The sequence below is a fragment of the Anomaloglossus baeobatrachus genome, chromosome 12, assembly GCF_048569485.1.
Source record: "Anomaloglossus baeobatrachus isolate aAnoBae1 chromosome 12, aAnoBae1.hap1, whole genome shotgun sequence".
Taxonomy (NCBI): Eukaryota; Metazoa; Chordata; class Amphibia; order Anura; family Aromobatidae; genus Anomaloglossus; species Anomaloglossus baeobatrachus.
This window is the reverse complement of record NC_134364.1, coordinates 36,111,215-36,130,778: the sequence shown is the minus strand read 5'-3', so window position 1 is coordinate 36,130,778 and position 19,564 is coordinate 36,111,215. Positions and strand designations below refer to the sequence as shown.

The 19,564-nt window shown below is 53.7% G+C and overlaps 1 protein-coding gene across 1 annotated transcript in view; it reads right to left on the bottom strand.

Moving 5' to 3' along the window:
- Positions 1-19,564, bottom strand: part of FNTB (farnesyltransferase, CAAX box, subunit beta) — an 80,416-nt gene that overhangs the window by 18,210 nt on the left and 42,642 nt on the right. Inside the window, exons 6-7 of the mRNA XM_075329929.1 lie at positions 9,512-9,595; positions 4,846-4,932 (exon numbers count right to left, since the gene is read on the bottom strand). Of these exons, the coding sequence (XP_075186044.1) occupies positions 4,846-4,932; positions 9,512-9,595 (171 nt within the window). The remainder of the gene's footprint in view (positions 1-4,845; positions 4,933-9,511; positions 9,596-19,564) is intronic.

Sequence of the window (19,564 nt, the reverse complement as noted above, 5' to 3'; positions counted from 1 at the left end):
GGCAAGGCAAATGGCCAGGGAGGAGAAACCCTGAGCAGAGCACCACGACAGGAATATTTTCCACGTCCTGTGGTAGATCTTGGCGGACGTTGGTTTCCTAGCCTGTCTCATGGTGGCAATGACCTCTTGAGATAATCCTGAAGACGCTAAGATCCAGGACTCAATGGCCACACAGTCAGGTTGAGGGCCGCAGAATTCAGATGGAAAAACAGCCCTTGAGACAGCAAGTCTGATCGGTCTGGCAGTGCCCACGGTTGGCCGACCGTGAGATGCCACAGATCCGGGTACCACGACCTCCTCGGCCAGTCTGGAGCGACGAGGATGGCGCGGCGGCAGTCGGCCCTGATCTTGCGTAACACTCTGGGCAACAGTGCCAGAGGGGGAAACACATAAGGAAGCTGAAACTGCGACCAATCCTGAACTAAGGCGTCTGCCGCCAGAGCTCTGTGATCTTGAGATCGAGCCATGAATGTTGGGACCTTGTTGTTGTGCCGTGACGCCATGAGGTCGACGTCCGGCATCCCCCAGCGGCAACAGATCTCCTGAAACACGTCCGGGTGAAGGGACCATTCCCCTGCGTCCATGCCCTGGCGACTGAGAAAGTCTGCTTCCCAGTTTTCTACGCCCGGGATGTGAACTGCGGAGATGGTGGAGGCCGTGGCTTCCACCCACATCAAAATCCGCCGGACTTCTTGGAAGGCTTGCCGACTGCGTGTTCCACCTTGGTGGTTGATGTAAGCCACCGCTGTGGAGTTGTCCGACTGAATTCGGATCTGCTTGCCTTCCAGCCACTGCTGGAACGCTTTTAGGGCAAGATACACTGCCCTGATCTCCAGAACATTGATCTGAAGTGAGGACTCTTGCTGAGTCCACGTACCCTGAGCCCTGTGGTGGAGAAAAACTGCTCCCCACCCTGACAGACTCGCGTCCGTCGTGACCACCGCCCAGGATGGGGGTAGGAAGGATTTCCCCTTCGATAATGAGGTGGGAAGAAGCCACCACCGAAGGGAAGCTCTGGTTGCCTGAGAGGGAGACGTTCCTGTCTAGGGACGTCGGCATCCTGTCCCATTTGCGTAGGATGTCCCATTGAAGAAGACGCAGGTGAAACTGCGCAAAAGGAACTGCCTCCATTGCTGCCACCATCTTCCCCAGGAAGTGCATGAGGCGCCTCAAGGGGTGTGACCGACCTTGAAGGAGAGATTGCACCCCTGTCTGTAGTGAACGCTGTTTGTCCAGCGGAAGCTTCACTATCGCTGGAAGAGTATGAAACTCCATGCCAAGATATGTCAGCGATTGGACCGGTGTCAGATTTGACTTTGGAAAATTGATGATCCACCCGAAACTCTGGAGAGTCTCCAGAGTAACGTTGAGACTGTGTTGGCATGCTCTTGAGAGGGTGCCTTGACCAGCAGATCGTCTAAGTAAGGTATCACCGAGTGACCCTGAGAGTGGAGGACCGCAACTACTGTAGCCATGACCTTGGTGAAAACCCTTGGGGCTGTCGCCAGGCCGAACGGCAGTGCCGCGAACTGAAGGTGTTCGTCTCCTATGGCGAAGCGCAGGAAGCGCTGATGCTCTGGAGCAATCGGTACGAGGAGATAAGCATCTTTGATATCGATCGATGCTAGGAAATCTCCTTGGGACATTGAGGCGATGACGGAGCAGAGGGATTCCATCTGGAACCGCCTGGTCATTACGTGTTTGTTGAGCAGTTTTAGATCCAAAACAGGACGGAAAGACCCGTCCTTCTTTGGAGCCACAAACAGGTTGGAGTAGAAACCGTGACCCTGTTGCTGAAGAGGAACCGGGACCACCACTCCTTCTGCCTTCAGAATGCCCACCGCCTGCAGAAGAGCCTCGGCTCGCTCGGGAGGCGGAGATGTTCTGAAGAATCGAGTCGGAGGACGAGAGCTGAACTCTATCCTGTAACCGTGAGACAAAATGTCTCTCACCCAACGGTCTTTTACTTGTGGCAGCCAGGTGTCGCAAAAGCGGGAGAGCCTGCCACCGACCGAGGATGCGGTGTGAGGAGGCCGTAAGTCATGAGGAAGCCGCCTTGGTAGCGGCACCTCCGGCGGTCTTTTTAGGGCGTGATTTGGACCGCCATGCGTCGGAGTTCCTCTGATCCTTCTGAGGCCTTTTGGACGAGGAGAATTGGGACCTGCCCGCCCCCCGAAAGGACCGAAACCTCGACTGTCCCCTCCTCTGTTGGGGTGTTTTTGGTTTGGCCTGGGGTAAGGATGTTTCCTTTCCCTTGGATTGTTTGATGATTTCATCCAATCTCTCACCAAACAAGCGGTCGCCAGAAAATGGCAAACCAGTTAAGCACTTTTTGGAAGCCGAATCTGCCTTCCATTCCCGTAGCCACAAGGCCCTGCGTATTGCCACCGAATTGTCGGCTGCAACCGCCGTACGGCTCGCAGAGTCCAGGACAGCATTAATAGCGTAGGACGCAAATGCCGACGTTTGAGAGGTTATGGACGCCACCTGCGGCGCAGACGTACGTGTGAGTGCGTCAATTTGCGCCTGACCAGCTGAGATAGCTTGGAGTGCCCATACGGCTGCGAATGCTGGAGCAAAAGACGCGCCGATAGCTTCATAGATGGATTTCAACCAGAGCTCCATCTGTCTGTCAGTGGCATCCTTGAGTGAAGCTCCATCTTCCACTGCAACTATGGATCTAGCCGCCAGTCTGGAGATTGGAGGATCCACCTTGGGACACTGAGTCCAGCCCTTGACCACGTCAGGGGGGAAGGGGTAACGTGTATCCTTAAGGCGCTTGGAAAAACGCTTATCTGGACAAGCTCGGTGTTTCTGGACTGCCTCTCTGAAGTCAGAGTGGTCCAGAAACATACTCATTGTACGCTTAGGAAACCTGAAACGGAATTTCTCCTGCTGAGAAGCTGACTCCTCCACTGGAGGAGCTGAGGGAGAAATATCCAACATTTGATTGATGGACGCAATAAGATCATTCACTATGGCGTCCCCATCAGGAGTATCAAGGTTGAGAGCGGCTTCAGGATCAGAATCCTGATCAGCTAGCTCCGCTTCATCATACAGAGAGTCCTCTCGCTGAGACCCTGAACAATGTGATGATGTCGAGGGGATTTCATAGCGAGCTCGCTTAGTCGGTCTGGGACTGCGTTCCATGTCAGAGACCTCACCCTGGGATCTATGAGACACCCCGGGAGAACATTGTTGTTCCAACTGAGGGGAACCAGGGGGCAATGATTCCACAGTGCCCATGGCTTGAGATGCCGGCCTGGACTGCAAGGCTTCTAATATCTTAGCCATAGTCTCAGAAAGTCTTTCAGTAAAAACTGCAAACTCCGTCCCTGTCACCTGGACAGTGTTAACAGGTGGTTCTCCCTGGGCCACCCTTAGCAGAGGCTCGGCTGAGTAAGTGCCACAGGGGGCCGAGCATTGCACACAATGAGGGTCAGTGGAACCTGCCGGCAGTATAGCCGTACATGCTGCACAGGCAGCATAGCAAGTCTGTGCTTTGGCACCCTTGCTATTTGTGGACGACATGCTGTTGTCTCCTCTGAGCAATACAGGAGGGTATATAGCCAAAAACAACCGTGCACCATACAGTGTAAAGTATAGCCTATAATCATATAATCTATAAGTACACTTCTGCACCAGTGGGGCCAGCACCTAGGTGCTGCTTACCGCCCGCGCAATGCGGTTGTGTGGTCACCAGAATTCCTGCCTGGGTCTCCCTGAGCTTGTCTCCCTGCTCCAGCGTTAGCAGAGCTGACAGGAATGGCTGCCGGCGTCCTGAGGAGAGGAGGGGGCCGTGGGCGTGCCCTAGAAAGTGCGGGAATCTGGTGCCCCACTGTGCACAGTGAGGGGGGTGGAGTATGCAAAGCATGCTCCAGCCTCAGTTGCTGACGTCCTTTACAGCGTCCCGCCCTTCCCCTGACTGGCAGGCCTGGGGGCGGGAAAAGAATGAGACTAGGCCGCAAAAGCCGGGGACTAAAGTTATAAGCGCGGCCGCCGTATAAGCGCGGTCGGCGCGGAAGTCCCCGGCGCACTAACAGTCCCAGCCGCGCCGCAGTGATAACAATGGCAGCGGCGGTCAGCGCGGCAGTCCCCATACACTAACACACTCAGCGACGCTGCAGTGTGTAAAGGCACAAACGCAGTCAGCGCCGCGGTCCCCGGTGCACTAGCACACCCTGCAATGCTGGAGTGTTGCTGTGCGCGGTCCCCACGGGGACACAGAGTACCTCAAAGTAGCAGGGCCATGTCCCTGAACGATACTCGGCTCCTATCCAGCAGAGTCCTCAGGAGCTGTGGATGGAGCACGGTCTCATGTGCCTGGAGACCGATAGGATCCCACTTCACCCAGAGCCCTAAGGGGGATGGGGAAGGAAAACAGCATGTGGGCTCCAGCCTCCGTACCCGCAATGGATACCTCAACCTTAACAACACCGCCGACAAGAGTGGGGTGAGAAGGGAGCATGCTGGGGGCCCTGTTATGGGCCCTCTTTTCTTCCATCCGACATAGTCAGCTGCTGCTGCTGACTAAGCTGTGGAGCTATGTGTGGATGTCTGCCTCCTTCGCACAAAGCATAAAAACTGAGGAGCCCGTGGCAGCACGGGGGGTGTATAGGCTGAAGGGGAGGGGCTTTACACTTTTAGTGTGATACTTTGTGTGGCCTCCGGAGGCATAGCTATACACCCAATTGTCTGGGTCTCCCAATGGAGCGCCAAAGAAATAAGGAATATCTTCTAAGTTCTTTCCTATATCTTGAAAATAAAATAATAATAATAATAATAATAATAATAATAATAATAGTCAAACAAAATGCAAAAATATTATGTAGGTTAGTTCCAAACCTTGCAATCCATTCAGCGGTGCCATCAAAAAGGTTAGGAGTGGCGATATTGGTGAGGGAAGCTACAGAGGCGGCACAATAGGCACTTCTAAAGAAAGAGATAATACAGATCATATTGTTTCAGTAATACAAATGTTCCTACACAACAAGAAGTAGTCCACGAGTATTTTACCATGTTAGATGTCAATCATAAAAAAAAAAAATAAAAAAAAAAGAATCCATACATCTTATTTACCCCATTGAGTCACGTGACTTCTTACGGGCCATTTTTTTGCTTAAAGAAATTCAGAATATGGAAATGCTGTGTAAACAAACCATTTCTTGCAACATACATGTTTCCAATGTATGTGAAGAATTATTTTCTACCACGTATAACTCATATTATATATTTCTCCATCAGTGGGAAAATACAGGATATCTGTGTCAGTGTGACACTTTTTATGACCATAAAGGAGCATTAAAATGCATTTTTAAATTTGTTTCCGTCTCCAACTATTTTTATATATCGAATAGGTTTTTCTTTTTCCCCCCCAAATTAAGGGGGGTTAGTAACAACAATTCGGATTGGCAGTGGATTTTATTACATGCTTTTTATTTATGTTTAATTAACTTCCGATGCGGCCCATGAGGCATAAACTTTTTGGGGCATTTCAAAGTTAAAAAAAAAATAAATAAATAAAAAAAATTGAATTTCCCCTGTAACTGGGGCTGGGTATATTAGCCCCAATTACAGGGGGAATACATAGCTGACAATGTCCTAGGGCAGTGATGGCGAACCTATGGCACGCGTGCCACCAGGGGCACGCTGAGCCCCACTCTGCTGGCACGCGTGCTGTCGCCCGATGCTGCAGTTTTGATCTGATAGTGCAGTCGCGCCGGCAGATCAAATCTGTGTTGGAGCGGAGGAGACATTTCTCCTCCGCTCTGACACTCCTCCCCCCCCAGGCTGCAGTGTGTTGCCTAGGAGACGGAGAAGCGTCAGAGAGCAGCGCCGGCGCCGTCTGCTGGCCGCGTGGGAATTGAGGACCCAGCAGCGCGCAGCGGGGGAGCGGGTGCAGGTAAGTTGTGTGTTGCTTTTTTTTTTTTCTTTTCTATAACTCGTGTGCGGCAGCGCCAGCATGGGGTGGGAGAGGGGGAACGCACATGGCAGCGTGGGGTGGGAGAGGGGGAACGCACATGGCAGCGTGGGGGTGGGGGAACGCACATGGCAGCGTGGGGGTGGGGGGAACGCACATGGCAGCGTGGGGGTGGGGGAACGCACATGGCAGCGTGGGGGTGGGGGGAACGCACATGGCAGCGTGGGGGTGGGGGAACGCACATGGCAGCATGGGGTGGGAGAACATACATGCCAGCATGGGGTGGGAACATACATGCCAGCATGGGGTGGGAACATACATGCCAGCATGGGGGGGGATGACATACATGCCAGCATGGGGGGGGGGGGATGACATGCATGCCAGCATGGGGGGGGGGGGGGGGGGATGACATGCATGCCAGCATGGGGGGGGGGGATGACATGCATGCCAGCATGGGGGGGGGAATGACATGCATGCCAGCATGGGGGGGGGGATGACATGCATGCCAGGATGGGGGGATGACATGCATGCCAGGATGGGGGGGATGACATGCATGCCAGGATGGGGGGATGACATGCATGCCAGGATGGGGGGGGGGAAACATGCATGCCAGGATGGGGGGGGGGGAAACATGCATGCCAGGATGGGGGGGGGGAAACATGCATGCCAGGATGGGGGGGGGGGAAACATGCATGCCAGGATGGGGGGGGGGGGGAAACATGCATGCCAGGATGGGGGGGGGGGGGGAAACATGCATGCCAGGATGGGGGGGGGGGGGAAACATGCATGCCAGGATGGGGGGGGGGGGAAACATGCATGCCAGGATGGGGGAAACATGCATGCCAGGATGGGGGGAGGGGGGGGAAACATGCATGCCAGGATGGGGGAAACATGCATGCCAGGATGGGGGAAACATGCATGCCAGGATGGGGGAAACATGCATGCCAGGATGGGGGAAACATGCATGCCAGGATGGGGGAAACATGCATGCCAGGATGGGGGAAACATGCATGCCAGGATGGGGGAGGGGGGGGGGGGAAACATGCATGCCAGGATGGGGGAAACATGCATGCCAGGATGGGGGAAACATGCATGCCAGGATGGGGGGAAACATGCATGCCAGGATGGGGGGAAACATGCATGCCAGGATGGGGGAAACATGCATGCCAGGATGGGGGAAACATGCATGCCAGGATGGGGGAAACATGCATGCCAGGATGGGGGGAAACATGCATGCCAGGATGGGGGGAAACATGCATGCCAGGATGGGGGGAAACATGCATGCCAGGATGGGGGGAAACATGCATGCCAGGATGGGGGAAACATGCATGCCAGGATGGGGGGAAACATGCATGCCAGGATGGGGGAAACATGCATGCCAGGATGGGGGGAAACATGCATGCCAGGATGGGGGGAAACATGCATGCCAGGATGGGGGAAACATGCATGCCAGGATGGGGGAAACATGCATGCCAGGATGGGGGAAACATGCATGCCAGGATGGGGGAAACATGCATGCCAGGATGGGGGAAACATGCATGCCAGGATGGGGGGAAACATGCATGCCAGGATGGGGGAAACATGCATGCCAGGATGGGGGAAACATGCATGCCAGGATGGGGGAAACATGCATGCCAGGATGGAGGAAACATGCATGGCAGGATGGGGGAAACATGCATGGCAGGATGGGGGAAACATGCATGGCAGGATGGGGGAAACATGCATGGCAGGATGGGGGGAAACATGCATGGCAGGATGGAGGAAACATGCATGGCAGGATGGAGGAAACATGCATGGCAGGATGGAGGAAACATGCATGGCAGGATGGAGGAAACATGCATGGCAGGATGGAGGAAACATGCATGGCAGGATGGAGGAAACATGCATGGCAGGATGGAGGAAACATGCATGGCAGGATGGAGGAAACATGCATGGCAGGATGGAGGAAACATGCATGGCAGGATGGAGGAAACATGCATGGCAGGATGGAGGAAACATGCATGGCAGGATGGAGGAAACATGCATGGCAGGATGGAGGAAACATGCATGGCAGGATGGAGGAAACATGCATGGCAGGATGGAGGAAACATGCATGGCAGGATGGAGGAAACATGCATGGCAGGATGGAGGAAACATGCATGGCAGGATGGAGGAAACATGCATGGCAGGATGGAGGAAACATGCATGGCAGGATGGAGGAAACATGCATGGCAGGATGGAGGAAACATGCATGGCAGGATGGAGGAAACATGCATGGCAGGATGGAGGAAACATGCATAGCAGGATGGAGGAAACATGCATGGCAGGATGGAGGAAACATGCATGGCAGGATGGAGGAAACATGCATGGCAGGATGGAGGAACCATGCATGGCAGGATGGAGGAAACATGCATGGCAGGATGGAGGAAACATGCATGCCAGGATGGAGGAAACATGCATGCCAGGATGGAGGAAACATGCATGCCAGGATGGAGGAAACATGCATGCCAGGATGGAGGAAACATGCCACGATAGGGTACATTTACCAGGAAGGGGTACATTTACCTGGATGGGGTAAATTAACCAGGATTGGGAACATTTACCAGGAATGGGGTACATGCCGGGATGGGGGAATATTTACAAGGATGGGCAATATGTCAGGATGGGGGAACATTTACCAGCATGGGGGAACATGCAAGAATGGGTAACATTTACCAGGACGGAGGACATTTACCAGGATGGGGCCATGATGGGGACAAATATACCAGAATGTAGGAAATCTATATCAGGATGGGGGACAGGTTTACCAGGAAGTGGCCGAGGAAGGGGGACAGAACTACACAATGAAAGGGGAGGGGAGCCACTCGTACGTCTTTATGGGATTTCAAGATGTTCAGACTTTGAAATGTAGATGTGGATTACAGGGTGACATCGGATTGCATTCCAGGCTAAAATCTCTGTCTAATATGCTGCAATTTTTTTCCAGAAAGATCAATCCAACTGCTGTGTCTGGAAAGGGCTCAGCTTCAATGTGTGGTAAGCATGCATGAGCGTGATGCCCCATGCTGAGGAGAAGACGGCAAAGATAAGATTAAAATCAATTCTTTATATAATAGGATTGGTTGCACTTCGGAAAAAAAAATTGGGTTTAGGGCCACAGTTTGGGCACTCGGCCTGTAAAAGGTTCGCCATGACTGTCCTAGGGCATAGCAGCTCCTGCTCCCTCCCTTCACAAAGTGATCAAATGACTAGAGGAGGAAAAGTCTTTAGCACTTCACAGCTGTGTAAACAGCAACAGAGAAGGCAGAGAGGGTAATAAACCTTGCCTCTGCCTTCTATATGGGGAGCCCGGCTGTGTCTGACATACAGCTCCCAGCTCCAGCCACTGCTCTACTACGCAATGAAGTTTTAGCACATCACTGTAGAGCAGACGGGAGATTGCGCATACGTTCACTATCAATGGGTGATTAAGCAGAAGTTAAGAATGAAAAACACTGATTACTGAAAGAGAAAAAAAACCCAAAAACACCATTGTACATAGTGTAGAGTAAAGCAATATGAAAAAGAAAAAAAAAAAAAAAAAAAAAAAAAAGGCGCGGATTTGTATCTGACCTGACGTCCACTTCGCCACCTACGTGCATGTTGAATGAGCCATCTGGTTGTTTTAAGGAGAATAAGAATTCCAAAAGTTTTTCCCTGTTACACAAAAAGACAACATTTATAAACAAAAAAAAAAAAAAAAGAGAATTTTGTTACTTACCGTAAATTCTTTTTCTTATAGTTCCGTATTGGGAGACCCAGACCATGGGTGTTTAGCTTCTGCCTCCGGAGGACACACAAAGTACTACACTTAAAAGTGTAGCTCCTCCCTCTGAGCTTATACACCCCCTGGTAGCCAGTCCTAGCCAGTTTAGTGCAAAAGCTGAAGGAGAATAGCCACCCACAAGTAGAACAGAGTAAGAACCGGAACAACCGGAGACTCTCTCCACGACAACAGCCGGTGATAAACACACAAAACAAGAAAATTGCCAACAGGCAACAGGGAGGGAGCTGGGTCTCCCAATACGGAACTATAAGAAAAAGAATTTACAGTAAGTAACAAAGAAGGGAATTTTGTTTACTTACCGTAAATTCCTTTTCTTCTAGCTCCTATTGGGAGACCCAGACAATTGGGTGTATAGCTTCTGCCTCCGGAGGCCACACAAAGTATTACACTTTAAAAAGTGTAACCCCTCCCCTCTGCCTATACACCCTCCCGTGCATCACGGGCCCATCAGTTTTGGTGCCAAAGCAGGAAGGAGGAAACTTATAAATTGGTCTAAGGTAAATTCAATCCGAAGGATGTTCGGAGAACTGAAACCATGAACCAAAAGAACAATTCAACATGAACAACATGTGTACACAAAAGAACAACAGCCCGAAGGGAACAGGGGCGGGTGCTGGGTCTCCCAATAGGAGCTAGAAGAAAAGGAATTTACGGTAAGTAAACAAAATTCCCTTCTTCTTTGTCGCTCCATTGGGAGACCCAGACAATTGGGACGTCCAAAAGCAGTCCCTGGGTGGGTAAAAGAATACCTCGATAAAAAGAGCCGAAAAACGGCCCCTTCTTACAGGTGGGCAACCGCCGCCTGAAGGACTCGCCTACCTAGGCTGGCATCTGCCGAAGCATAGGCATGCACCTGATAGTGTTTTGTGAAAGTGTGCAGACTCGACCAGGTAGCTGCCTGACACACCTGCTGAGCCGTAGCCTGGTGCCGCAATGCCCAGGACGCACCTACGGCTCTGGTAGAATGGGCTTTCAGCCCTGAAGGAATCGGAAGCCCAGACGAACGGTAGGCTTCAAGAATCGGTTCCTTGATCCACCGAGCCAAGGTTGACTTGGAAGCCTGCGACCCCTTACGCTGGCCAGCGACAAGGACAAAGAGCGCATCAGAACGGCGCAGGGGCGCCGTGCGAGAAATGTAGAGCCTGAGTGCTCTCACGAGATCTAACAAGTGCAAATCCTTTTCACATTGGTGAACTGGAGGAGGGCAAAAAGAAGGTAAGGAGATATCCTGATTGAGATGAAAAGGGGATACCACCTTAGGGAGAAATTCCGGGACCGGACGCAGAACCACCTTATCCTGGTGAAACACCAGGAAGGGGGCTTTGCATGACAGCGCTGCTAGCTCAGACACTCTCCTAAGTGATGTGACTGCCACTAGGAAGGCCACCTTCTGCGAAAGGCGTGATAGAGAGACATCCCGCATCGGCTCGAAAGGTGGCTTCTGGAGAGCAGTCAGCACCCTGTTAAGATCCCAGGGTTCTAGCGGACGCTTGTAAAGGTGGGACTATGTGGCAAACCCCCTGCAGGAACGTGCGGACCTGCGGAAGCCTGGCTAGACGCTTTTGAAAAAACACGGAAAGCGCCGATACTTGTCCCTTGAGAGAGCCGAGAGACAAACCCTTGTCCATTCCGGATTGAAGGAAAGAAAGAAAAGTGGGCAAGGCAAACGGCCAGGGAGTAAAACCATGATCAGAGCACCAGGATAAGAAGATCCTCCAAGTCCTGTGGTAGATCTTGGCGGACGTTGGTTTCCTGGCCTGTCTCATAGTGGCAATGACATCTTGAGATAACCCTGAGGACGCTAGGAGCCAGGACTCAATGGCCACACAGTCAGGTTGAGGGCCGCAGAATTCAGATGGAAAAATGGCCCTTGAGACAGCAAGTCTGGTCGGTCTGGGAGTGCCCACGGTTGACCCACCGTGAGGTGCCACAGATCCGGGTACCACGACCTCCTCGGCCAGTCTGGAGCGATGAGGATGGCGCGGCGGCAGTCGGACCTGATCTTGCGTAACACTCTGGGCAGCAGTGCCAGAGGAGGAAATACATAAGGCAGTCGAAACTGCGACCAATCCTGAACTAATGCGTCTGCCGCCAGAGCTCTGTGATCTTGAGACCGTGCCATGAATGCCGGGACTTTGTTGTTGTGCCGAGACACCATTAGGTCGACGTCCGGCGTTCCCCAGCGGCAACAGATCTCTTGAAACACGTCCGGGTGAAGAGACCATTCCCCTGCGTCCATGCCCTGGCGACTGAGAAAGTCTGCTTCCCAGTTTTCTACGCCCGGGATGTGAACTGCGGAGATGGTGGAGGCTGTGGCAGAATCCGCCGAACTTCTTGGAAGGCTTGACGACTGCGTGTGCCGCCCTGGTGGTTGATGTACGCAACCGCCGTGGCGTTGTCCGACTGTATTCGGATCTGCCTGCCCTCCAGCCACCGCTGGAACGCCTTTAGGGCTAGATACACTGCCCTTATCTCCAGAACATTGATCTGAAGGGAGGACTCTGTCGGAGTCCAGGTTCCCTGAGCCCTGTGGTGGAGGAAGACCGCTCCCCCACCCTGACAGACTCGCGTCCGTCGTGACCACAGCCCAGGATGGGGGCAGGAAGGATTTTCCTTTCGACAAAGAAGTGGGAAGAAGCCACCACTGAAGAGAGGTTTTGGCTGCCCGTGAAAGGGAGACGTTCCTGTCTAGGGACGTCGACCTCCTGTCCCATTTGCGGAGAATGTCCCATTGAAGTGGACGCAGATGAAACTGCGCAAAGGGAACTGCCTCCATTGCTGCCACCATCTTCCCTAGGAAGTGCATGAGGCGCCTCAAGGGGTGTGACTGGGCTCGAAGGAGAGAGTGCACCCCTGTCTGTAGTGAACGCTGTTTGTCCAGCGGTAGCTTCACTATCGCTGAGAGAGTATGAAACTCCATCCCGAGGTAAGTCAGCGATTGGGTCGGTGTCAATTTTGACTTTGGGAAATTGATGATCCACCCGAACCTCTGGAGAGTCTCCAGAGCAATGGTCAGACTGTGTTGGCATGCCACCCGGGAGGGTGTCTTGACTAGAAGATCGTCTAAGTAAGGGATCACCGAGTGGCCCTGAGAGTGTAGGACCGCCACTACTGCTGCCATGACCTTGGTGAAGACCCGTGGGGCTGTCGCCAGGCCGAAAGGCAGTGCTACGAACTGAAGGTGTTCGTCTTTGATGGCGAAACGCAGGAAGCGTTGATGCTCTGGTGCAATCGGCACATGGAGATAAGCATCCCTGATGTCGATTGATGCTAGGAAGTCTCCTTGGGACATCGAGGCGATGACAGAGCGGAGAGATTCCATCCGGAACCGTCTGGTTCTCACGTGTCTGTTGAGCAGTTTGAGGTCCAGAACGGGACGGAATGATCCGTCCTTTTTTGGCAATATATATATATATATATATACACACTTCGGCACCCAAGGGGGCCAGCACCTGGTAACCGGTGCTGCTTACCGACCGCCCAAAGCGGTTGTGTGTCCACCAGATTCCCTGCCTGGGCCTCCCAGCGTTACAGAGCTCGTTCTGTATTCCTCCACCGGCAGAAGTGATTATAACAATGGCTGCCAGCGTTCTCAGAGGAGGAGGGAGCCGTGGGCGTGACTAATAAAGTGCGGGAATCTGGTGCCCCGCAGTGCTCAGTGAGGGGGGAGGATACCTAAGTATGCTCCAGCCCTCACTGCCGACGTCCAGTCGAGCGTCCCGCCCTTACCCCTGACTGGCAGGCCCGGGGGTGGGAGTTATTGTACTAGGCCGCAGAAGCCGGGGACTAAATTTAATAACGCGGCCGGCAAACAGGCGCGGTAGTCCCGGCGTCACAAAAAACACAGCAGCCGCTGCAGCGTCTGTTACACAGGCGCTCCATGCGCCGTCCCCAAGGGGACACAGAGTACCTCTTAGAAGCAGGGCCATGTCCCTGATGATACCCAGTCTCCTGTCCGTCAGATTCCCCCAGGGGCTGCGGAGGGAGCCCGGTCCCAGTGCATGGTGACCGGTTAGGATCCCACTTCTCCCAGAGCCTCTAAGGGATGGGGAAGGAAAACGGCATGTGGCTCCAGCCTTTGTACCCGCAATGGGTACCTCAACCTTAACAGCACCGCCGACATTAGTGGGGTGAGAAGGGAGCATGCCGGGGGCCCTGTGGGGGGCCCTCTTTTCTTCCATCCGATAAAATCAGCAGCTGCTGCTGACTAAAATGTGGAGCTTGCGTGAATGTGTGCCTCCTTCAACACAAAGCATAAAACTGATGGGCCCGTGATGCACGGGAGGGTGTATAGGCAGAGGGGAGGGGTTACACTTTTTAAAGTGTAATACTTTGTGTGGCCTCCGGAGGCAGAAGCTATACACCCAATTGTCTGGGTCTCCCAATGGAGCGACAAAGAAATTCTCTTTCTTCATCGTTCCTTTGGGAGACCCAGACCATGGGACGTTCCAAAGCTGTCCCTGGGTGGGAATAAACAGAAAAAACTAAGAAGTAGGCGGAGCCTAACTTCACAAGTGGGCGACAGCCGCCTGAATGATGCGTCTGCCCAAGCTCGCATCTGCCGAAGCATGAGCATGCACTTGGTAGTGCTTCGAAAAGGTATGCAGGCTAGCCCAAGTGGCAGCCTGACAGACTTGTTGAGCCGTAGCCTGGTGCCTAAAAGCCCAAGAGGCACCGACAGCTCTGGTCGAGTGTGCTTTGATCCCCGGCGGGGGAGGCACCTGAGCACTCTGGTAGGCGTCCGAAATGGTCGATCTAATCCGACGGGCCAAGGTCGGCTTAGAAGCAGAGAGACCCTTGCGCCGCCCTGTGTTAGCACAAAAAGAGAGGTGCACCGCCTAAGCGCAGCGGTGCGAGACACATAGATCCGGAGAGCACGCACCAGATCTAGAGTATGCAGCGCTTTCTCAAAGCGATGAACAGGGGCCGGACAGAAGGAAGGCAAGGAAATATCCTGGTTAAGGTGGAAGGGAGAGACCACCTTAGGAAGAAAGTCCGGGGTCGGACGGAGAACTACCTTGTCTTTGTGAAAAACCAAAAAAGGTGACTCCGAGGAGAGCGCAGCCAAATCAGAGACTCTCCTGAGAGAAGTTATGGCAACTAGAAAGGCCACCTTTTGAGAAAGACGATACAAAGAAACCTCCCTAAGGGGCTCGAAAGGGGGTTTCTGCAATACCGTGAGGACCAAATTAAGGTCCCAGGGATCCAAGGGCCGCCGATAAGGCGGAATGATGTGAGACGCACCTTGCATGAAGGTGCGGACCTGAGCCAGCCGGGCGAGACGCCGCTGGAACAGCACTGATAGAGCTGAGACTTGTCCCTTGAGAGAGTTGAGGGACAGTCCTAGCTGCAGACCGGACTGTAAAAAAGACGGAAGGGTCGGCAACGAGAATGGCCAAGGAGAATGGCCGGAAGAGCGACACCAGGACAGGAAAATTTTCCAAGTCCTGTGATAGATCTTGACGGAGGAAGACTTACGGGCCCGAGTCATAGTGGAGATGACTTCAGGAGGAATACCAGAAGCCGTCAAAATCCAGGACTCAAGAGCCACGCCGTCAATTTGAGTGCCGCAGAATTCGGGCGGAAAAACGGACCTTGCGAGAGAAGGTCTGGACGGCTACGGCATCTCCACGGACAGTTGGAGCAGGTCCGGATACCAAGCTCGCTTGGGCCAGTCCGGTGCAATGAGAATGACTCGACGGCCCTCCATTCTGATCTTGCGCAGGACTCTGGGCAAGAGAGCTAGAGGGGGAAACACGTAGGACAGACGAAACTGGGACCAGTCTTGAACCAGAGCGTCCGCGGCGAAGGCCTGAGGATCGTGGGAGCGAGCCACGTAAACCGGAACCTTGTTGTTGTGACGGGATGCCATTAGGTCCACGTCCGGAGTGCCCCACTTGCGGCAGATTGACTGAAACACTGCCGGGTGCAGGGACCACTCGCCACCGTCCACGGATTGACAGCTGAGATAATCTGCCTCCCAGTTTTCTACGCCAGGGATGTGGACTGCGGATATGGTGGACTTGGAGTCCTCCGCCCATTGAAGAATGCGTTGGACCTCCAACATTGCCAGGCGGCTGCGTGTCCCGCCTTGGTGATTGATGTAGGCAACCGCTGTCGCGTTGTCTGACTGGACTCGGATGTGCCTGCCCGCCAACAGGTGGTGAAAGGCTAGGAGAGCTAGAAGCACAGCTCTGGTTTCCAGCACATTGATTGAAAGGGCTGACTCGGACGGAGTCCAAGTGCCCTGTGCTCTATGGTGGAGATGTACCGCTCCCGAGCCGGATAGGCTGGCATCCGTGGTGAGAATCACCCAGGACGGAGTCAGGAAGGAGCGCCCTTGGGACAGGGAGAGAGGTCGAAGCCACCACTGAAGAGAGCTCCTGGTCCGTGGCGACAGAGCCACTAACCTCTGTAAGGAGGAAGGCCGCTTGTCCCAACAGCGGAGAATGTCCAGCTGCAGAGGACGCAGATGGAACTGGGCAAAGGGAACCGCCTCCATGGAGGCCACCATTTGACCCAGCACCTGCATCAGACGCCTGAGGCTATAACGGCGGGGCCTCAGGAGAGAGCGCACCGCCAACCGGAGTGACAGCTGTTTGTCTAAGGGCAACTTCACAAGTGCCGGCAAAGTCTCGAACTGCATCCCTAGGTACGTGAGATCGGAGTCAGAGTGGATTTGGGAAGATTGACAATCCACCCGAATTGGGCTAGGGTGGCGAGAGTGAGCGAAACACTCCGCTGACAGTCTGCGCTGGATGTACCCTTGACCAGAAGGTCGTCCAGATAAGGAAGCACTGCTAACCCCTGGAGGTGCAGGACCGCAATCACTGCCGCCATGACCTTGGTGAATACCCGAGGGGCCGTGGCTAACCCGAAGGGGAGAGCCACGAATTGGAAATGATCCTCCCCTATCGCAAAACGTAACCAACGCTGATGTGACACTGCGATTGGCACATGTAGATAGGCATCTTTGATGTCGATGGACGCCAGGAACTCCCCTTGGGTCATAGAGGCAATGACTGATCGCAGAGACTCCATGCGAAAATGCCGCACCCGGACATGCTTGTTGAGAAGCTTGAGATCCAGGATGGGCCGGAAGGTACCGTCCTTTTTCGGAACTAGGAAGAGATTTGAGTAAAAACCTCTGAACCGTTCCTGAGCGGGAACTGGGACAATCACTCCGTTTGCCTGCAAGGACGCCACGGCCTGCGAGAAGGCGGCGGCCTTGGAGCAGGGGGGAGTTGAGAGAAAAAAATCTGTTTGGAGGGCTGGAAGAGAATTCTATCCTGTAGCCGTGAGATATGATGTCTCTCACCCACTGATCGGAGACTTGCTTTAACCAAGCGTCGCCAAAGTGGGAGAGCCTGCCACCGACTAAGGACGTGGCTGGAGCGGGCCGAGAGTCATGAGGAAGCTGCCTTAGTGGCAGAACCTCCTGCGGTCTTCTGCGGACGCGCTTTTGGGAGCCATTGGATTTCTGATCCTTGGCTGAGTTAGCGGACGAGGCGGAAGGCTTAGAGGATGACCAGTTGGATGAACGAAAGGAACGAAACCTCGATTGATTCCTACCCTGGGCGGGTTTCCTGGTCTTAGTTTGTGGCATGGAAGTACTCTTCCCGCCAGTAGCTTCTTTAATGATTTCATCCAGCTGTTCACCAAACAGCCGTGAACCAGCAAAAGGGAGCCCAGCAAGAAACTTCTTGGAAGAAGCATCTGCCTTCCACTCTCGAAGCCACAAAATCCTGCGGATAACAAGAGAATTAGCTGAAGCCACCGCAGTGCGGTGAGCAGCCTCTAAAATGGCAGACATGGCATAGGATGAAAAAGCTGAAGCCTGAGCAGTTAAGGTAACCATCTCGGGCATAGATTCCTTGGTGAGGGAATGCATCTCCTCTAGAGAAGCAGAGATGGCTTTGAGAGCCCACACTGCTGCAAAAGTCGGGGAAAACGCGGCCCCCGCAGCTTCATACACAGATTTGGCCAGAAGGTCAATCTGACGGTCAGTGGAATCCTTAAGTGAGGTGCCGTCAGCCACCGACACAACGGTCCGGGCTGAGAGCCTAGACACCGGAGGGTCTACCTTTGGGGAGTGAGCCCACTCCTTGACCACCTCAGGTGGAAAGGGAAACCGGTCATCAGAACCACGCTTTGGAAAGAGTTTGTCAGGGCAGGCCCTGGGTTTGGTCACAGCGGTCTGAAAACTGGAGTGGTTAAAGAACACACTCTTCACTCTCTTAGGCGAGGTAAACTGATGTTTATCTGCCAGAGAGGGTTGCTCCTCTGATACTGGCGGATTGAGATCCAGCACAGAATTAATAGAAGCAATCAAATCACTAAGATCTGAGTCACCCTCAGAGAAATCGATGGGATACATAGCCTCCGAGCCCCCAGTGAGGGCATCCTCCTCATCTTGAGAGTCAGCTCTTGAGACAGAGCCGTGGGATGGGGAGGGGGAGGAAACCCTGCGCCTTCTCTTAGAAGGACGGGGTCTGGGATCAGATGATGAATCCTCCGTGAGCTCCGATGGACGGAGGTCAGAGGATAGGAGTCCTCTGTCAAGAGTATTAGAGGCACCCTGTGAGGGGGGCTAATGCATATTCATCAAAGTCCTGGACAAAAGCCCCATGGACTCAGCAAATGACTGGGATATAGACCTAGAAAAGGACTCTACCCAGGCCGGGGGTTCAATCACAGGTGCAGCAGCAGCCTGAGAGACCACTGGGGGTGAGACTCCAGGCTGTGGCACCAAGTTAGAGCAGACATCACAATGTGGATAGGTGCTCGGCTCAGGCAGCAGGAGCTTACATGCAGTGCATGCAGAATCAAGCTTTGGAGCCTTGCTCCTTGTGTGAGACATGCTGCTGGAGTGGGGGCTTTGCAGAGAATGAACCCCAGGGAGAATATACAGAGGTCCACAACCGGAGACCAGCTGTGGCTTACCAGACCGCTGAGCGCGGTGTTGTGTGCCCTCCAGATGCCGAAGCCCGGTTCCCCAGTCGCAGCACCTCAGCAGAGATGCAGAATGCAGGATGTCCCAGAGCAGAGTGAACTCTGCCTGAGAAGAGGGCGTTCCTATAAAAGAGCGGGAACTGGAGGGCTATAGAGACCTGCAGGGAAGGAGGGACGCCCCAGCAGTGGAGAGTGTCCCTCCCCTGTGTAGAACGGCCGCCGGGAGGAGCCGAACCTGTCCCTCTGCATGAGTGACATGCGAGGGCAGGAAAATGAAACTAGGCCTCCGGCGAAGCCAGGGCCTAAATTTAAGCGGCGAGGCCGACAAGCAGGCACCATCGGCGTGGTTCTCAGGCAAAAGCTAGAGAACCCGCCGGAAAAGTTAAAACAATCACATACAGCATACTCTCCCCTTACAATAAAGAACCGGGACCCCCAACATAAACGTCTCAGGTACTTAGCTGCTGAGACGCAGGGCCATGTCCCTGGGGATGAGTGCTCCGGTCCAACAGAATCCTCAAGGGGCTGTGGATGGAGACCGGACTCCTGCCAGGCATGGAGACCGTGCTGGCTCCCACTTCAAGCCAGAGCCCAGAAGGGATGGTGAAGGAGCACGGCATGTAAGGCTGCAGCCTTGTAAATCAACCTTAACAGCACCGCCGACACAGTGTGGTGAGAAGGGACATGCCGGGAGTCCAGACATGGACCCACTTTTCTTCAAACTCTTTCCAAAAGTCAAACAAATCAGATGATAATGCATGTGTGGATGAATGCCTCCTGACACAAAGCAATAAACTGGCTAGGACTGGCTACCAGGGGGTGTATAAGCTCAGAGGGAGGAGCTACACTTTTTAGTGTAGTACTTTGTGTGTCCTCAGGAGGCAGAA